This window comes from Mustelus asterias, chromosome 28, assembly GCF_964213995.1.
Source record: "Mustelus asterias chromosome 28, sMusAst1.hap1.1, whole genome shotgun sequence".
Classification (NCBI taxonomy): Eukaryota; Metazoa; Chordata; class Chondrichthyes; order Carcharhiniformes; family Triakidae; genus Mustelus; species Mustelus asterias.
This window is the reverse complement of record NC_135828.1, coordinates 6,895,883-6,916,779: the sequence shown is the minus strand read 5'-3', so window position 1 is coordinate 6,916,779 and position 20,897 is coordinate 6,895,883. Positions and strand designations below refer to the sequence as shown.

Genomic DNA, 20,897 nt, shown 5'->3' with positions numbered 1-20,897 from the left:
GGATTAGCCATGGTAAATGGCAGGGTTACAGGGATAGAGCAGAGGGTGAGCCTAGCTGGGATGCTCTTTCGGAATGTTGGTGCAGACTCGATGGGCCAGCTGGCCTCCCTTTGCACTGTAGGGATTCTATGATATGGGCTTCAGGGTGGCACAGTGGGCACAGGGTGGTTAGTACTACTGCTTCATAGTTCCAGGGTTCAATTCCAGCCTTGGATGACTATCTGTGTGCATTTTGCACGTTCTCCCCATGTCTGCGTGTATTTCCTCTGGGTGCTCCGGTTTCCTCCCACAGTCCAAAGGTGTGTAGTTTAGGTGGATTGGCCATGCTAAGTTTCCCCTTAGTGTCCAAAGATGTGTAGTTTCGGGGGATTAGAGGGGTAAATATGTAGGGTGATGGAATGGGCTTGGTAAGATGTTCTGTGAGTCAATGCAGACTCAATGGGCCGAATGGCCTACTTCTGCACTGTCGGGTTTCTATTCTATGATTCAGACTCAGTGCTCTTGCTCTGTGCCTAGCTGGAGTCAGGCTCGAACCCAACTCTCCTGAATCACAGACATGAATATTTCTCCTGAGCTAATGATCTTTCCATCCAGGCAGCAATGTCCTGCTGGATGTCAGTCCAGTTTTTAGAGACCATTTTCTATTCTCTACCTTCCAGGAGTGGGGCTCGAACCCTTCACCTTGAGGCTCAGAGGCAGGAATGGGCTACCAATAAACCAAAGGCTTCTTCCTACGTATTGCTTAGTGAGCACAAACTGTTCCTTTGTAAGTTCTTCACAAAAGCAACCTACACTCATTATCGCAATTTATTTCCATCATGCAATTATTTTCCAAACCCACAACCTTTACCACCTAGAAGAATAAGGGCAGCATCACTACCCGCAAATTCTCCTCCAAGCCATACATAGAGTCATAGAGGTTTACAGCATGGAAACAGGCCCTTCAGCCCAACTTATCCATGCCACCCTTTTTGCTTTTAAACCCCAAAGCTAGTCCCAGTTGCCCGCATTTGGCCCATATTCCTCTATACCCATCTTACCCATTTAACTGTCGAAATGCTTTTCAAAAGACAAAACTGTACCCACCTCTACTACTGCCTCTGGCAGCTTGTTCCAGAGACTCACCACCCTGTGCGTGAAAAAATTGCCCCTCTGGACACTTCTGTATTTCTCCCCTCTCACCTTAAATCTATGCCTTCTAGTTTTAGACTCCCCTACCTTTGGGAAAAGATTTTGACAATCTAGCTGATCTCTGCCCCTCATTATTTTATAGACCTCTATAAGTTCACCCCCCAGCCTTCTGCACTCCAAAGAAAAAAGTCCCAGTCTATCCAACCTCTCCTCATTACCCAAGCCATCAAGTCCCGGTAGCATCCTTGTAAAGCTTTTCTGCACTCTTTCTGGTTTAATAATATCCTTTCTATAATAGGGTGACCAGAACTGTACACAGTATTCCAAGTGTGGCCTTACCAACGTCTTGTACAACTTCAACAAGACGTCCCAACTTCTGTATTCAATGTTCTGACCAATGAAACCAAGCATGCTGAATGCCTTCTTCACCACTCTGTCCACCTGTGACTCCACTTTCAAGGAGCTACGAACCTGTACCCGTAGATCTCTTTGCTCTGTAGCTCTCCCCAATGCCCTACCATTAATTGAGTAAGTCCTGCCCTGGTTCAATCTACCAAAATGCATTTATCTAAATTAAACTCCATCTGCCATTTGTCAGCTCACTGGTCCAATTGATCAGGATCCCCTTGCAATCCGAGATAATCTTTTCACTGTCCACTATGCCACCAATCTTGGTGTCATCTGCAAACTTACTAACCATGCCTCCTATATTCTCATCCAAATCATTAATATAAATGACAAATAACAGTGGACATCATCCCGATTTGGAAATATATTGCCGTTCCTTTACTGTCGCTGGGTCAAAATCCTGGAATTCCCTCTCTCACAGCGCGGTGGGTGTACCTACACCACATGTTCAACAGCAGTTCCAGAAAGTGGCACACCATCACCGTTTCAAGGGCAATTAGCATTTCACTTAGTCAGTGACACCCACACCTATGAAAGAGAGAAAGTACCCAATTAACCGCAATAAACTTACCATGACTGGTGTCTTGCAACCTTGGAAAGATTTAGCTGTATTAGTTGTGTTGTATAAGCCACTGTCACTTGGTAAGCCAATGATTGATTTCTAATAGTCAGAAGTCCAAATTTGCAGTAATATATTGTGCTCTAAACCCCACAGGGTTACCATTAAAACCACAAAGTGCTTCTGTCATTGGAAAATATTTTCAGCCTCCTCATTCTCTAGATTCTAACTGATCGGAACAACTAGAAAGTCTGAGAACTGAATGCGTAAAGCGGCTCAAACACAGAGCATAGCTTTAAATAAAACGCTGTTCTTAATTTCTTAGGGAACCACTTTTACAGTCTTCAGAATGACCCAAACTTCTGGTAGAAATTTGCTTTGTATCAGGAAGGAGCTGTGAGGCCTCCACATGAGAATACCCTTGGAGACACCAGAGGTTCACTGAGTAATGGTACTTAACACTGGGATGGAGTTATTTGAACTATAAGGAAAGAATGAATAGGCTTGGATTGTTTTCTTCAGAGCAGAGAAGACTGAGGGGAACATGATTGAGGTGTGTAAGATTGAGGAGTACGGATAGGGTGAGTAGGAAGCAGCTGTTCCCCTTGGTTGAGGGGTCAGTCACAAGGGGGCAGAGTTTTAAGGTAAGGGGCGGGAGAGTCAGTGGGAATCTGGAATGCGCTGCCTGGGAAGGTAGTGGATGCCGGAAAGCTTGCAACCTTTAAGAATTATTTGGATGAGCACTTGAAACATCAAAACATTCAAGGATATGGGACAAGTGCTGAAAAATGGTGACTTTGGTGGTAGTTATTGTCGGTGCAGACTCGATGGGCTGTACAACTGTGTATGTATGAATCTTCTGTAAAATGGTACAGGTCTTAAGTTAATCGCTATAGCTACCCTTGTAACAATATATGAGACATTTATATTTCATCGTAAAAGCAAAATACCGCGGATACTGGAATCTGAAACAAAAACAGAAAATGCTGGAAAATCTCAGCAGGTCTGACAGCATCTGTGGAGAGAGAATAGAGCCAACGTTTCGAGTCTGGATGACCCTTCATCAGAGCTCTGACAAAGGGTCATCTAGACTCGAAATATTGGCTCTTCTCTCTCTCTCCAGACCTCTGGTGAAGCGTCATCTAGACTCAAAACGTTGGTCCTATTCTCTCTCCACAGATGCTGTCAGACCCCGCTGAGATTTTCCAGCATTTTTCAGCTTTTGTTATGATTTACATTTTATTATTGTGTTTTGGTACAAATGTCTGTATTTTGTCACAAGGGGTGTCTCAGTGGCCTTCCCCGGAATGACTGGATGGATGGGGTAAATGCACTGTCTTTTAAAATGGGGTTCATTGTGAAACTGTCTTTTCTGACAACCTTTCGAAATTAAGCCCAGACCCAAAGAAGGTCCAACATGAGTACATTATTGCAAGTCCCTGTTCAGCTACTTCAACCAAATCTTGTTAAATAACAAATTGTATAAGAATGTTAAAATAAATAGGCATTTGCGAGTTACAGAACCTACAGCATTGAATAAAACCAATCTGTCCTGTAAACCAGCACTTGGTGTTCAATTGCTGCAATTTACTTTAATCTCATTTCCCTGCTTCTTAATGTACCCTTTCATTGTTTTCCTCTTCAAGTAACTGTCTCTTTTTAAACTTGTGAAATACTTAGCAGGTCGGGCAGCATTAGAGAAGAGTAAAGCCCAGAGTTAATGTTTCAGCTGGACGAGCTTTTGCCAGAATGCGTCGTCGCTTTTACCTCAACATGGACTTCTGGCTCAGTCTTAGTGGAAACTTCCCAGGGTCTCTCCGCGAACACACAAGAGAATCGTGATGTTGATTTTCATGCATGTCCTCACCACAGATGTAGGAACAGATCCCAGATATTGTGTTTAGGAATAGGATCTTGGGGTTTTGTAAATGAGAGGAAATAGCAGGAGAAAATTCTTCCTACTTCTGTTTTCAGCTAATATAGGAACAAATAATTATTCAGAGTAATTAAAATATCTGTGGGATAATCTGTCGCTGGTCTCTCTGTGCGCACTATGCTGTCGAACTTGACTAACCACACTTTTTCCTCTTATCCCAGATTTGATCGAATCCATGACACAGAATGGCCATCCGTCTGGTAACTTCACCCCGTCAGACTCCACAGATTCATCAGAATGTCACCAAAGGAAAAGGACCACGTTTCCCAGCTCTGGATCCAGGGAGTCAGCAGGAGAGGCGGCAAAAAGCTATACCCTGGACCAGCTTGAGGCTGTGAAGAGGTAGAGGAAGGAAGACTAACCAGGGAGAAGGAACTGATCACTGGGTCATGTGGTTTTCTCATGGGGTTGAGGGGGGGAGGTGAGACCCAGGATGCTTTATCAAAGGCTACCTCTCTGGAGTTCGCATTCTGTACTCAAAGCTAGGTTCGGGCTGTTGGTGCACCTCTTCCTGATGCAATCTATTGGTGGCATAGTGGTTAGCACTGCTGCCTCACAGCGCCAGGGTCCCACGTTCAATTCCAGCCTCGGGTCACCGTCTGTGTGGAGTTTGCACGTTCTACCCATGTCTGCGTGGGTTTCCTCCGGGTGCTCCGGTTTCCTCCCACACTCCAAAGATATTGGCCATACTAAATTGTCCCTTAGTGTCCCGGGATGCGTAGGTTAGAGGGATTAGCAGGGTAAGTATGTGGAATGATGGAGATAGGGCCTGGGTGGGATTGTTGTTGATGCAGACTCGATGGGCCGGATGTCCTCCTTCTGCACTGTAGGGATTCTATGAGCAAATCCATTTTTGTAATTGGAAACACAAGCCTTTGTCTGAATTTTGAGTCATTTCAGAACTTTGCAACCTTGATTACCATCACCAAGGGTGAGACTGATGCCAAGGACAGGCAGGCATAGTTCCCACAGAGACAGAAGGAAAGTTGGAATGTGACAGTCACAAGTGATTTCTAGGCAGTGCAGTTTGTTCACCGTTCCGGTGATTGATCTAAACTATTCAAATGTTCATATCAAAGCGGTAGACGGAAATCCTCCGTTCTCAATCGTAGCTGGAATTTTCTGGTACCGTTGAAAGTTAATGGAGTTTTGGCTGGAACGCCGAGTGTTCCATTCTTGCTCACAATGGGTATCACCATGGACGTTACCGGAGAATCCTGCCCGTCGTGTGAAATTATAGAATAACATGGGAGGCCATTTGGCCCATTGTATCTCTGCTGACTTTTGACTTTTTGAAAGAACTATTTATTTAATCTCATTACCCTGGCCTTTCCCTGCAACTTTTTTCCCCTTCAAGTATTTATCCAGTTCCTTTGAAAGTTACTATTGAATCTGTCTCCAGTACCCTTTTTGGCAGATCGTGCCAGATGATATGAACTTCCTGCGTAAAAATGGTTTCCCCATGTCGTTGAAGGGCCTCTTTCTGTGCTGTAAAACTCTTTGACCGTTATCACCTTTTGTTCTTTTGTCAAACACCTTAAATCTGTGTTATCCCTTTATCCATCCTTCTGTTAATGGCAACATTTGCTCTCAATTTACTCTTTCGAAGCCTTTCAAGATTTTGAACACCTCTATCAAATCTCCCCTTCACCTCTGCTCTGAGAAAATCAACCCAATCTTCCTGAATCTCTCCATATCACTAAAAATCCTGCACCCCTGGTACCATTCTAGTAAATAATCTCCGCACCCTCTCCAAGGCCTGGGTATTCGAAAGAAAGTTTATTTATTAGTCACAAGTAGGCTTACATTAACACTGCAATGAAGTTACTGTGAAAATCCCCTAGTCGCCACTCTCCGGCGCCTGTCCGGGTACACTGAGGGAAATGTGTGACACGCAGATGCAGTTGTACTTAAGCATAGCTTCCTTTCTTTTGTATTCTTTGTCGAATCATAGTTATCTAGATAAGGAGCCCAAATTTTTCTTTTAACAGCCTTCCCAGCTTGTCCTGTTATCTCCTTGTATCCGTCCGCCCCTAGGTCTCTCTGCCCATGCACTCCCTTTCAATTTGTACCATTTTGTTTATGTGTCCCCTCATTCTTCCTATCAAAAGTGTATCATTCCCATCGAAAATATTTAGTCCTTCAGATTGACTGTGCATTGGATGCTGAAATGCTGCTGTATTTTCTGTCTGCTGTGCAGAATAAAGAAATGTAAGGACTACTATGAAATCCTTGGGTTAAGTAAAGATGCGACAGAGGAGGACCTGAAGAAAGCCTACAGAAAACTGGCTCTAAAGTTTCACCCTGACAAGAACCAGGCTCCAGGAGCTACAGAGGCATTTAAAGGTAGGTGGCCTGGCACTTGGCCATCGAACTGGTGGTAGGAAAACTCTAGGGTAGAGAACGTTAGGGAGAGAATGCTTGTAAATCCACTGGGCTTTATTGTTGAAAGGAATAATAGCATCTTCTTATCACAAATATCTCCTAATGAATTACTATGAAAGGTAATTGCTGATAGAATGGAAACAAATGCGGCGATAATTTCCAAGACCAAACAAACACTGATAAGATGAATGAGTACTTAATCTATTTTTCTCAGATTTTGATGGAAGGAAGGTTACTGATCGGGGCATGGGGAGGACTTATGTTGTTCTTTTCATATTGTGGGATTCAGGCATTCACCAGAATAGACAGGCAAGGCCTGTTTCTTAATGTCTCGTCCACAAAGGACAGCACCTCTGACTTTGTGGCATGCCTTTAACCCTGCGTAGTCATCTGTCCAGACGCTGTGCTCTGGTACCTGGAGTGGGGTTTGAAGCAACAGCCTTCTGTTCAGAGATGAGTGTGTTACCAAGTGAACGATGCTGGCATTGGTCCACAGTACTGATCTTGCACGGTCATTAATAAACACTTTTTAAGATGAACCTCTCCTTTAGGACAGTGAACCTTAAAAAGGAAAGGTTATCACTCAAGTTTTAGACATCAATTCCAGTAGTTCCGCAAAGAATTGATTTGACTGGGCGTTGTCCTTCCAGATACTGCCACTTATTACAGACCAGGACACACGGAGTTTGAGGGAGAGAGTTCACTCGATACAGATCCTGGGAATTGATTTTGATTTTGATTTGATTTATTATTGTCACGTGTATTAACATACAGTGAAAAGTATTGTTTCTTACGCGCTATACAGACAAAGCATACCGTTCATAGAGAAGGAAAGAAGAGAGTGCAGAATGTAGGGTTACAGTCATAGATAGGATGTGGAGAAAGATCAACTTAAAGATAAGTCCATTCAAAAGTCTGACAGCAACAGGGAAGATATTGCATTAAAGCATTGTTAGAGAGTTAAAAACAGAATAAAGTTTTAGAAGCATAGAACAAGAGTAAAAGATAGAATTAGAAGGTATGCTTGCAAGAAGTTGCCTCACTCTGGTGCCATCTTGAGACAAAGGAAATATAAGCATAAGACAGGATGGACAGCCAGATTCTACATTTCTAATTTGCACGAGTATTTTACTTTTGCATGTCTTGTTCATCCCTAAATAAACTCTCATTGTGACCATCGGAAACATAGGAATATTTAGATGAAAGAAGACCTCACTCCATCTACTTTGCTTTGATAAAGTTGAAAGTTTATTTATTAGTATCACAAGTAGGCTTACATTAACACTGCAATGAAGTTACTGTGACAATCCCCTAGTCGCCACACTCTGGCGCCTGTTCGGGTACACTGAGGGTGAATTTAGCATGGCCAATGCACCCTAACCAGCACGTCTTTCGGACTGTGGGAGGAAACCGGAGCACTCGGAGGAAACCCACGTAGACACGGGGAGAACGTGCAGACTCCACACAGACAGTGACCCAAGCTGGGAATCGAACCCGGCTGCCTGACACTGTGAGGCAGCAGTGCTAACCACTGTGCCACCATAAAGGGAGTTGTTGACTAATCATTGTAATCAACCTTTACTAATTTGCTTTCAACAGACCCAGACATGAGGCGAGGTGGTAGAGAGCATGGAGAACAAAAGATCCAAGTCACCTGTTCCTCCCAACACAATACACTCGCCACACTCAAAATAGTCAAGACAGAGATGATCATAAATTTGAATCCCTACAGTGCAGAAGAAGGCCATTCGGCCCATCGGGTCTGCACTGACTCTCTGACAGAACATCTCACCCAGGCCCACCCCCCTGCCCTAACCCTTTTATCCATCTAACGTACACATCTTGGGACACTGAAGGGCAATTTAACATGGCCAATCCACCTAACCTGCAGAATCTGCAGAACTTTCTGCTCTGAGGAAATGTCTCAAAGGCAACGAATTATCAATTTATTATTGAATGTGATTGACAGCTGCTTAACTTCATTAACTTGGGGCCATTTGAAAGACTGCCGCGAGGGAGTTCACACAATTCAGTTACAAATTTTGAAACTGAGCAAGTGAGGTTAATCCGTCCCTCCAAGTTTAGAGTTTGTTCAAAGGTTTTGATTTTGAGTTCTTATTGTCACATGTATTAGTATACAGTGAAAAGTATTGTTTTTTGCACTATACAGATAAAGCATATCATAGAGAAGGCGAGGGTGCAGAATGTAGTGTGAAAGTCATAGCTAGGGTGTAGAGAAAGATCAACTTAATGCAAAATGGGTTCATTCAAAAGTCTGACGGCAGCAGGGAAGGAGCTGTTCTTGAGTCGGTTGGTACGTGACCTCAGACTTTTGTATCTTTTTCTCGATGGAAGAAGGTGGAAGAGAGAATGTCCGGGGTGCGTGGGGTCCTTAATTATGCTGGCTGCTTTGCCGAGGCAGTGGGAAGTGTAGATAGTGTCAATGGGTGGGGGAGGCTGGTTTGCGTGATGGATTGGGCTACATTCACGACCCTTTGTAGTTTCTTGCGGTCTTGGGCAGAGCAGGAGCCATACCAAGCTGTGATACAACCAGAAAGAATGCTTTCTATGGTGCATCTGTAAAAGTTGATGAGAGTCGTAATGGACATACCAAAAAGTGTTACAAGCAGACATACCAAACAGACACAGGTGGACATACCAAAAAGCTAACATCAATTTGAAACTATCCCATTGTTAACATTTTTTTTACTCCGGTGTTTTACATTTGGTGTTTTCGCTCTAAGCACCGTTTCATGGGGCAGAATGTGACCACTTCCCAACTATTGGTAGTTCATAAGCTGCAAGCACTTTCTGAGCAGAGCTCGGTTGCAAGGGGAGTCCTGAAGTGAGTCCTTCCCCATGGCCAAAATATTTGGCATTGATGCTGCTTCTGCTCTGATGCAGCAACAGAGGTGGTAATTACTAGATGGTTATGCAGGGAATCCACATGGAGACCACCATCCTGTAATCCTATGGCTTGGTGCTGGATGTTAACCTGTTCCTAGTATTTTACCTTATTTAAGGTGCCCAATAAAACTGTTTGATGCTGTGATAGGTGTTTGCGGGTTCTTCCTACCTGTTTGAGGCAAGATGTGCTGAAAACCCCCTTTCTCGTTCATACCTGCTGTGTGATAAGAACATAAGAAATAGGAGCAGGAGTAGGCCATCTAGCCCCTCGAGCCTGCCCCGCCATTCAATAAGATCATGGCTGATCTGCCAAGTGGATCAGTTCCACTTACCCGCCTGATCCCCATAACCCCTAATTCCCTGACCGATCAGGAATCCATCTATCTGTGATTTAAACATATTCAACGAGGTAGCCTCCACCACTTCAGTGGGCAGAGAATTCCAGAGATTCACCACCCTCTGAGAGAAGAAGTTCCTCCTCAACTCTGTCCTAAACTGACCCCCTTTATTTTGAGACTGTGCCCTCTCGTTCTAGCTTCCTTTCTAAGTGGAAAGAATCTCTCCACCTCTACCCTATCCAGCCCCTTCATTATCTTATAGGTCTCTATAAGATCCCCCCTCAGCCTTCTAAATTCCAACGAGTACAAACCCAATCTGCTCAGTCTCTCCTCATAATCAACACCCCTCATCTCTGGTATCAACCTGGTGAACCTTCTCTGCACTCCCTCCAAGGCCAATATATCCTTCTGCAAATAAGGGGACCAATACTGCACACAGTATTCCAGCTGCGGCCTCACCAATGCCCTGTACAGATGCAGCAAGACATCTCTGCTTTTATATTCTATCCCCCTTGCGATATAGGCCAACATCCCATTTGCCTTCTTGATCACCTGTTGCACCTGCAGACTGGGTTTTTGCATCTCATGCACAAGGACCCCCAGGTCCCTTTGTACAGTAGCATGTTGTAATTTTTTTCCATTTAGATAATAATCCAATTTGCTATTATTTCCTCCAAAGTGAATAACCTCACATTTGTCAACGTTATACTCCATCTGCCAGATCCTCGCCCACTCACTCAGCCTGTCCAAATCCCTCTGCAGACCTTCTATGCCCTCCACACGATTCACTTTTCCACTTATCTTTGTGTCGTCTGCAAACTTTGTTACCTACAGTCCCCTCCTCCAGATCGTCTATATAAATGGTAAATAGTTGAGGCCCCAGTACCAATCCCTGCGGCACGCCACTAGTTACCATCTGCCAACCAGAAAAGCACCCATTTATTCCGACTCTCTGCTTCCTGTCGGATAGCCAATCCCCAATCCACGCTAACACTCTACCCCCAACTCCGTGTGACCCAATCTTCTTCAGCAACCTTTTGTGAGGCACCTTATCAAATGCCTTTTGAAAATCCATTGATGTTGATGAAATTGATGTTTCAAGCATCCCGTGGAACAATGTTCTGACATTCTCAGGTTAAGTAGCAGTGTCGGGGGAGGAGGTTACAGACTTGGACATTGTCCCTAAAACGCTAGAAGCTATTATTAAAGACATTTTAGCAGCGCACTTAAAAACATACAAAAGTAATCAGAGGCAACATGGTTTTGTGAAGAAGTCATGCTTAACTTATTTATTGAAGTTCTTTGAAGAAGTAACATCAGCTGTGGAAAAAGGGGAACAGATGAATGTGCTGTTCTTAGATTTCCAGAACACATTTGATATAGTGTCACTTCAAGGTTATTGTGAAAAATAAAAGCTCGTGGTGTAGGGAGTAACATATTGGCACGGATAGAAGATTGGCAAGCTAACAGGAAACAGTGAGCAGGCACAAATGAGTCATTTTCTGGTTGGCAAGATATAACGAGTGGTGTACCACAAGAATCAGTGCTGAGGCCTCAACCTTTTGCAATTTATGTAAATGATTTGGATGAAGGGACCAGAAAAACCCTGCAGTGCCGAAGAAGGCCATTTGGCCCATCAAGTCTGCACCGACAACAATCTCACCCAGGCCCCATCCCCACAACCCCACACATTTAACCCACTAATTCCTCTAATCCCAAGACACTAATGGGCAATTTAGCATGGCCAATCAACCTAACCCACACATCTTTGGACCTAAAGTATGGTTGCTAAATTTGTTGATGACACGAAGAGAGGTAGGAAAGTAAAATGCGAAGTGGACATAAGGAGGCTACAAATAGTCTTAAATAGTTTAAGTGTGTGGTAAAGATCTGACAAATTGAGTGTAATGTGGGAAACTGTGAAATTACCCATCTTGGCAGAAAAAACAGAAAAGAAGTGTATTAATTAATGAGAGCTTGCAGAGTTCTGAGGTGCAGAGGGATCGAGGTGTCTGAGTGCATGTCGCAAAAGGTTAGTATGCAAGTACAGCAAATAATTAGGAAAGCTAAAGGAATGTTATTGTTAATTGTGAGGGGAATTGAATACAAAAGAGGTTATGCTTCAGTTATATAGGGCATTGGTGAGACCACATCTGGAGTACTGTGTAGTATTGGTTTGCTTATTTATAGAAGGATGTAAATGCATTGGAAACAGTTCAGAGGTTTACTAGACTAATACCTGAAATGGCTGGGTTGTTTTATGAGGAAAGGTTGGACACACCAGGCTTGTTTCAGGAGCTTAGAGCAAGAGGTGACTTGATTGAAACATAAGATCCTGAGGGGTCATTAGAAGGTGGATGGAAAGGATATTTCTTCTTGTGGGAGAATCTAGAACAAGGGGTCACTGCTTAAGAATAAAGGGTCGCCCATTTAAGATGGAGAAGAGGAGATTTTTTTCACTTGAGAGTTGAGTCATTGGAACTCTGCTCCTCAAAAGGCATTGGAACTCTGCTCCTCAAAAGACGTTGGAAGCAGAGTGTTTGAATATTTTTAAGGCAGAGCTAGATAGATTCTTGATTAACAAGGGGGTGAAAGGTTATAGGGGAGGACAGGAATGAGGAGCTGTGGTTACAATCAGATCGGCCATGATCTTATTGAATGATGGACTAGGCTCGGGGGCAGTGTGGCCTACTCCTGCTCCTAATTCGTATGTTTGGGACATTGTCCCATATTTCATCTATCAATCAAAGTAAATCTTTTTGACCTCATAAGAAATAACAGCGGGAGACCATATGGCCCCTCAAGCCTGCTCCACCATTCAATATGATCATAGCTGAACTCCTACATCAATCCACCTTCCTACCCTGGTCCTTGTTTCCCTTAGTACCCAAGAATCTATTGATCTCAGTCTTAAATACACATAACTGAGTAACCACGCAGTTATATGGGGTGGCGCAGTGGTTGGCACTGCTGCCTCTCAGCACCAGGGACCCGGGTTCAAATCCGGCCTCGGGTCACTGTCTGTGTGGAGTTTGCATGTTCACAGTGGGTTTCCTCCGGGTGCTCCAGTTTCCTCATACAGTCCCAGAGATGTGCAGGTTAGGTGCATTGGCCATGCTAAATTGCCCCTTAGTGTCAGGGGGATTAGCAGGGGGTAAATATGTGGGGTTACGGGAAGAGGGCTTAAGTGGGATTGCAGACTCGATGGGGCCGAATGGCCTCTTTCTGCACTGTAGGGATTCTATGATTCACTGCCCTCTGGGGTAGAGTTGTAAAAAAAGGAAATGTAATTTGAACGCCTAATGTCTTAAATTCTGCAAAAGTGTTTTATTTTCCAAGTTGTGACAGTGTCTGGAAATTCTGAGTAAATAATAAATTATTTGAAAGGCTGAATGCTAAGGCCTAGCATGGAGGCTTTTTGGTTTGAAGGTCCTGTGTTTCTTTCTGCCCCTTTATAACCCTTGTCCTATCCGCTGTCCCTTTCCTGCAGCTATTGGGAATGCGTACGCAGTGCTCAGCAATCCAGAGAAACGGAAACAGTACGACTTGTACGGCGATGAGAAACAGGCTGCTAACCGGCACACTCACAGTACCTCTGACTACCACAGAGGCTTTGAGGCAGACATCTCACCTGAGGATCTCTTCAACATGTTCTTTGGTGGTGGATTCCCCTCTGGTACGTTTTGGCTGCAGTTGAGAAAGTATTTTAATCATTAGGAATACTGGTTTCGGTTATTATTATAAAATCACCAGGTTAACATTTATCCCAGGGTATAACATCAAAAGAGTTATCTAGAAGTAGAAATTAGTCAATATCTGTTCAGCAGGTTTGATTGACTAATAGCCCTGCTCGTTCATAGATTGCTCTCATCACTTATTTGCCTGCCTATTAATGATTGTTCCCCAGGGATTGTTCTTTAATCCAAATAGAAACTTGAACCTGCTAAAGCAGCTGTTTTTTTAGCCTATTGTTTCCTCATTGAATTTGCAAATGAATCACTTTGGAGGCTGGAGGTGGCTGTTCGGTCCAGTATGTTAATGCCGGTACTGACTCCACGCTGGAACTCTCCCAATTTCTTATCCTGCTCTCCCTCTGTATCCTTTAGTATTTTAGCCCATCAAGTTCCATCTCAAATGTTGTGCCTGACCTACTTTGAGAGCAGAAATTTAGCTATCAGCATCACCCAGCTGTATATTCTGACAGTTGTTTGACATTTCTGAGTTGAGTGTTATTTGATGCTAGCAATACGTCTAATATTCTACCGATATGTACAGCAAGGTGGCACAGTGGTTAGCACTGCTGCCTCTCAGCGCCAGGGACCCGGGTTCAATTCCGGACTTGGGTCACTGTCTGCGTGGAGTTTGCACGTTCTCCCCCGTCTCTGCGTAGGTTTCCTCCGGGTGCTCCGGTTTCCTCCCACAGTTCAAAAATGTGCATGGTGGGTGAATTGGCCATGCTAAATTGCCCCTTAGTGTCAAAAGATGTGTAGGTTAGGTGGATTAAACTTGATTAAAAATGTGTGGGGTTAAGGGGATAAGGCGGGGCAGAGGGCGAGGGAAAGACACTGTCAGAGAGTCGATGCAGATTCAATGGGCCGAATGGCCTCCTTCTGCGCTGCATGGATTCTATGATTAAAAGAGGGGAGTAGGTTTAAAACAGTTTGTTTCAAAGGGTGGACGATGCAGACTGAACAGTTTACCCATGGGTTCTGTCATGGAACCACAGTGAAGAAATGAAGATTCAATAAATACATTATTGAAAAGCAAGTTATAAGCCCATGAAAGGAAGATGTCGTTCAAATAATCAGCCAACCTCCAGTCAAAAAGGTCCTGATGTTGCAATGTTTCCTCATTCAGTATCCAAATTTACATATTAATGATATAAAACAGCTCCATTTTGAAATGTGTAAATAAGACAGTCACATACTTCTACCACTCGAACTCGGTGCCATCAAATAAGATAGTCACTAATAAATCTGATAGGGATAAACTCCTGTATACAGAGAATGGTTGCGAGTGTGAAACTCGCTACCATGAGGCTGAAAGGCCTGTTTCTGTGCTGCAAATACTTTGTAAATCTAAGGAAGGTTGCTTTCTAAATTGATTTTATAAAGATAGTGAAGTAGTCATTCTAATCTCATTGAACATCTCAGGAGGTTGGATGCCCTCTTCATATTGTTCATATTCTTCTCTTCCACATCCCCCCAGGCAATGTTCACGTATATAGTAATGGACGAATGCGTTACACATATCACAGACCTGAGCGACGGGAGCAGCAGGGCGATGTGAGTATACAGCATCGCGCAGCACTGAAGAAAGACACTCATTGTGCTTGTGCCAGCTTATCTGAAGGAGCTCTACGCTCCAGTCCTATTCGTCTGAGCTTTCCTATACTTTCAAAACTGATTTTTGAATCACATTTCTATCCCCTTCCCTTCCAAAAGCTGTGCGGGATTCTGATTCCAGCGCTGTTTCAGGCTGTGGGTGATTGTGGTCCTTTTTCTGGATCCTCCCCCCATCAGAGCGAATTGCTTCTTTGTATTTCACAGAATGGTTACAGCACAGAAGGAGGCCAAGGCTCTTTGAAGATACATTTCCCAAGTGGGTGTCCCTGGCCTCTCCCCATTTGAGAACCTAGTGGTATTATCGCTAGACTATCAATCCAGAAACTCAGCTAATGTTCTGGGGACCCGGGTTCGAATCCCACCACGGCAGATGGTGGAATTTGAATTCAATTTTTTTTAAATCTGGAATTAAGAATCTACTGATGACCGTGAAACACATTGTCGATTGTCAGGAAAAAAAACACCTGGTTCACTAATGCCCTTTAGGGAAGGAAATCTGCCATCCTTACCTGGTCTGGCCTACATGTGACTCCAGAGCCACAGCAGTGTGGTTGACTCTCAGCTGCCCTCCAAGGGCAACTAGGGGTGGGCAACAAATGCTGGCCAGCCAGAGACGCCTACAAATGAATAAAAGAAAATACCCTTGCACATTCTTCCTTTTCAGAGAATAATCCAATTCCCTTTCAAATGTTCAATTGACCCTGCTTCCACCACACCCTCAGGCAGTGTATTCCATATCCTAGCCACCTGCTGCATGAAGAGGTTTTTCCTCATGTCACTATTGCCTCTTTTACCAATTACCTTAAATCTGTGCCCTCTGGTTCTCCATCCTTCCAATGGGAATGGTTTCTTTTCCCTATCAGCTCTGTCCAGGCCCCTCATGGTTTTGAATACTTCCAGCAAATCTAATCTCAATCTTTTCTTCCCCAAGGAAAACATTCCCAACCCCTCTAATCTATCCACATAACTGAAGTTACTCATCAGCCGTATCAATTCTTTTTATCATTTCAAACACCTCAGTTAGATTAGTGCTTCACCTTCAAAAGAAATTTGAGGGAGGGAAGTTCAGGCCAAGTTTATTCACTCTGTTTTAATTTAACCCTTTAAACCCAAGTACTAGCAGGAGCAAAACTTTGGAATTATTTGTGAAACAACTGAATACTGCACTGGGGGATTGTAGGGAGTTGCTAGATGTGTTCCATAAAAATGCAGGCATTCTTTCATTTTGGTAAGCACTGGGCCATTATGTTTCAAGGAAATTATATTTATTTTAAATCCTCTGATTGGGAATCGTAGAATACCTACAGTGCAGAAGGAGGCCATTTGGCCCTTCGAGTCTGTACTGACCACAATCACATCCAGGCCCTATTCCCAAACCCCACATATTTACCCTGCTAATCCTCCTGACACTAGGGTCAATTTAGCATGGCCAATGTACCTAACCCGCACATCGTTCCCATTCCTATTGGAGGGTGGCACGGTAGCACAGTGGTTAGCACTGCTGCTTCACAGCTCCAGGGACCCGGGTTCGATTCCCAGCTTGGGTCATTGTCTGTGTGGAGTTTGCACATTCTCCCCGTGTCTGCGTGGGTTTCCTCCGGGTGCTCCGGTTTCCTCCCACAGTCCAAAGATGTGCGGGTTACGTTGATTGGCCATGCTAAAAAAAAATTACCCCTTAGCGTCCTGAGATGCGTAGGTTAGAGGGATTAGCGAGTAAATGTGTAGGGATATGGGGGTTGGGCCTGGGCGGGATTGGGGTCGGTGCAGGCTCGATGGGCCCAATGGCCTCTTTCTGCACTGTAGTGATTCTATGATCGTTGGACTGTGGGAGGAAACCGGAGCACCCGGAGGAAACCCACGCAGATTGATGTCTAGACTTTTAAATTGCATAAGTGTTTTTTTTTCCTGAAATAATGACTTGCATAAGCTCATTGCGTGACTGAGGTATCATTATGTAGGCTGTGCAACCTAGGAAATCATCATTTAGGTATTCAAAAAAACTAAACAATTCTTAAATGCATCGACCATTAATCTCTATTTGCTTAAAAAAACTGGTTTGTGAATTGTTGCCCAGGTAATATTTTATTTTCAGTTTTAACTGCACTCTGTGTATAATGAATCAGCAGGCTCCAGAGCATCAATCCTGTCAGTTTTCCCATATCTTCCTCGTAGCTTAACACTTAAGCTCTGGTAACGTTCTGGTGAATCATTGCTGAACCCCCTCAAAAGGGTAAATGCAGTGCCTCAAACTGAACACAGTTGCTCCAGTTGGAGTGTGCGATTCTGTGATCCAAGGAACTTGAGTTCAAATGTCAGCCTAGCAGTTTGAGAACTTAAATACGCTTTAGCCCACCAACACCTCTACTTTCTCAGAAGATGAAGGAAATTTGGCGTGTCTGCTACGATTCTTACCAACTTTTACAGATGCACCATAGAAAGCATTCTTTCTGGCTGTATCACAGCTTGGTATGGCTCCTGCTCTGCCCAAGACCGCAAGAAACTACAAACGGTCGTGAATGTAGCCCAATCCATCACGCAAACCAGCCTCTCATTCATTGGGCCCGATTTTACCAAAACTTCGCGCCCGAAACGTGGTAAAGTTGGGCGTCGGGCCTATACCGCGATCTGCAACCGATTCCAAGTAGATCGCAGCTTTACTGACACCCGATTCGGGCGTTGGTCCGGCCCGCGCCTGAATCGGGCGGCCCGACGATTTAAATGCATTTGCATGCATTTAGATCGACTTAATGAACCGTGCGCCCACTACCAGCCACAGCCATCTCTCCCGCTCTCTTGCCCCTGCAGGGAAGAGTAATCTGTGGCTGGTAGTGTACCAGTGATGGTGTATCCCTTTACAGGCCCAGCTTGGTCCTTCTCCAGTGTCTCCTCTTGGACTTGTACTGATCTTGTAGCCGATTTTCATGCGGATCCACTGTGGAATCGGCCGGTTCTGCTTCATCATCTTAGCAAGGAATCGCTTCATCCTGAAGGTTTTGTGGGATGGCATGGCCGCACGTCCACTCTGGCAGGAGGGATTCGTTCCTCCGGTGGGGAGGAGGGATCGCCCGCAGAGTGGCGGCGGACCCCCCTGCCCCCTCCCTCCCCACCGATCGGCCAGACTGGCAGCGGAACCCCCCCCCCCCGCCCCAGAGGATGATCGTCAGAGAGCCGTTCTCTCCGCTTTCTGCTTTTTGTTTAGCGCCCGGGCTGCTCTGTCAGACTTTTTTTGAACTGCGCATGTGCAGTTCAGAGCTCCTATCGGTCCGCCAGCGCTAAGCCCCGCCCACAGCGCGAACCGGACCGGAGCCAGCAAAACGCGTATGGGCGCGCTGGAAAGAGGATTCCAGGCGCGGATCTATTTGACGCCTGGATTCGGCACTTAGACTCAAAATGGTAAAATCAGGCCCATTGACTCTGTCTACACTTCCCGCTGCCTCGGGCAAAGCAGCCAGCATAATTAAGGACCCCACACACTCCGGACATTCCCTCTTCCACCTTCTTCCGTCGGAAAAAAGATACAAAAGTCTGAGATCAAGTCCCAACCGACACAATAACAGCTTCTTCCCTGCTGCTGTCAGACTTTTGAATGGACTTACCTTGCATTAAGTTGATCTTTCTCTTCACCTTTCTCTAGTTATGTCTGTAACACTACATTTTGCACTCTCTCCTTTCCTCCTCTATGAACGGTATACTCTGTATAGCGCACAAGAAACGATACTTTTCACTGAATGCTAATACATGTGACAATAATAAATCAAATCAAAGTTTTTAAAAAGCTGGCCTCAGTAAAAGTGACCATGAAGCTATCAGACTGTCTCAGAAATCCAACTGGTACTTTAGTTGCATCTCTTTAGGGAATAAAATCTCCGCTCCTGTCCCACACCAGTGTGATTGCCTCAGCTGACTGAGCAAGCCACTCGGTTCTGTCAAACCTGTCCACATAAACTAGGAATGCTCAATAAATGTCAGCCTTGCTTGTAAGGCCCAGATCACAGGGTTTCATAAATTATAGAAATTTAACAGCTCACCGAATCTGTGCCAGCTGAAAAAACAGCTGTCCAACCTAATTTCACTTTCCAGCTCTTGGTTCGTAGCCTTGACGGTTTCGGCACTTGGAGTGCAAGGTGAGGTTCTGAATCTATCACTCTTTCTAGCAAGTGAGTCCCAAGCCCCCAGTGCCCTCTGGGTGAAAAGATTTCTCCCAAGGGGGTTTATGAGAATTTTTTTTTTAAACTACTGGGTTTCAAGAAGGATCCAGACAGGTCCTGTGACAGCAGCTTGCAAACTCACAACCTCTACCATTTAGAAGGACAAGGGTGGCAGATGCATGGGAACAGCACCACCTGCAAGTTCCCCTTCAAACCACAGATCGTCCTGACTTGGAAATCTATCACCGTTCCTTCATTGTCATTGGGTCAAAATCCTGGAACTTCCTAACAGCAGTGTGAGTGTACCTCCTCCACACGGGCTGCAGTGACTGAAGAAGGTGGCTCACCACCACCTTCTTGAGGGCAATTATGGATGGGCCGTGAGTGCTGGTCTAGCCACATCCCACGATCGAATTCAGGATTATTATGAAGCACTAAGAAAATACTGTGTTTGTGTGGGCTAGGCAAACCCAGATACTGTTGTTATGCTTAACTAGTTACTCGTGTACGTGTCTAGTTACTCATGTATGTGTCAAGTTGCACATATGTAACATTTATACCATTTAAACATTACTGATCTGTGTGTGTGTGTGATCTAACTGAATTCCTGTTTTCTTTGGCAGGGTGGGTTGGCACTCTTTGTACAGTTGATGCCAATTCTGATCCTGGTTCTCGTGTCTGTCATTAGTCAAATGATGGTGTCGAGCCCTCCCTACAGTCTTAGCTACAGGCCGTAAGTAAAACCTTGAGTTCATTACCGTGCATTCATTACTGGATAAAATCTATTTTATTGTCCAAAGTCAAGGAGGACATCACACCTTTAGCTTGAATAGCCTATTAATAGGGTGAAATTAAGCTGGAAAGAGAGTTAAAAGTAATTTTGTCTGGCAGGTTGCAGAGACACTTCCAGGGTGATTTGGCCACAAGAGTTGAGTTGAAGAGTAAAGTGGTGGCAGTGTCTTAGTGGACACTTTATTCTTTGGCCCATGCAGGTGGCCTTGGAGTTTTGTGGATTTCAAGTGGTTACATGAAGTTGGGAACTTATACGGTCATCCCACACCCTGAAATTATATAAGAAAGGTTCACTACCCGTCCTCCTCCTGCAAAGTGTTTCAGTGAGTCAATCCAACAAACTGCATTCATATAGCACCACTGATATAAAACAAAGTCCCAAGGCACTTTGTAGGTAGGCAAGGGAAGGGTGAAACTAGCAGGCTTGGTTAAAAGGATGTGAGTTTTGGAGGATTTCAAAGTTAGAGCGGTGGAGGGATTGAGAGGAGCTCCAGAGAAGGCAGCTTAAGGCTTTGCCAAGTCAGGGTTGTTTAAGATTCTGGAGAGATTCGCAGACATTGTAAGGTTTTAAGTGTAACATTTTGGGAGACAGAGCATTGGTCAGTGCAAGCATCAGAATTTTGGAGAGTTTGCCATTTGTAGAGGTGGGGAGGCCAATGTTGGAGTATTTCAAAAAACAGCACAGAAAACAAGTGGGAGCGGGAATTGAGTCGGAATAGACCAGGAGTGAGCCACAGTAACACCCATCACAATGACACGGATATTAGACTCCACCTCCCTCCCCACCCCTTTCAACCCCCAGTGACCCCAATTTCTAATTTTATACATGAATGTATAAAGTATCAGTGGGCTGTTCCAATAAATAGCGATAGGACGCAAGTTCACACCTGCAATTGTTATTTACCAGTGAGACAATGAACAGAGAGAGCATTGAGAAGGCGGGATCAT

The 20,897-nt window shown here is 44.5% G+C and overlaps 1 protein-coding gene across 1 annotated transcript in view; it reads left to right on the top strand.

Annotated features, from left to right (window-relative positions):
• Nucleotides 1-20,897, top strand: part of LOC144480228 (dnaJ homolog subfamily B member 12-like) — a 37,643-nt gene that overhangs the window by 12,719 nt on the left and 4,027 nt on the right. Inside the window, exons 2-6 of the mRNA XM_078199482.1 lie at nucleotides 4,196-4,376; nucleotides 6,235-6,380; nucleotides 13,155-13,340; nucleotides 14,873-14,949; nucleotides 19,781-19,890. Of these exons, the coding sequence (XP_078055608.1) occupies nucleotides 4,196-4,376; nucleotides 6,235-6,380; nucleotides 13,155-13,340; nucleotides 14,873-14,949; nucleotides 19,781-19,890 (700 nt within the window). The remainder of the gene's footprint in view (nucleotides 1-4,195; nucleotides 4,377-6,234; nucleotides 6,381-13,154; nucleotides 13,341-14,872; nucleotides 14,950-19,780; nucleotides 19,891-20,897) is intronic.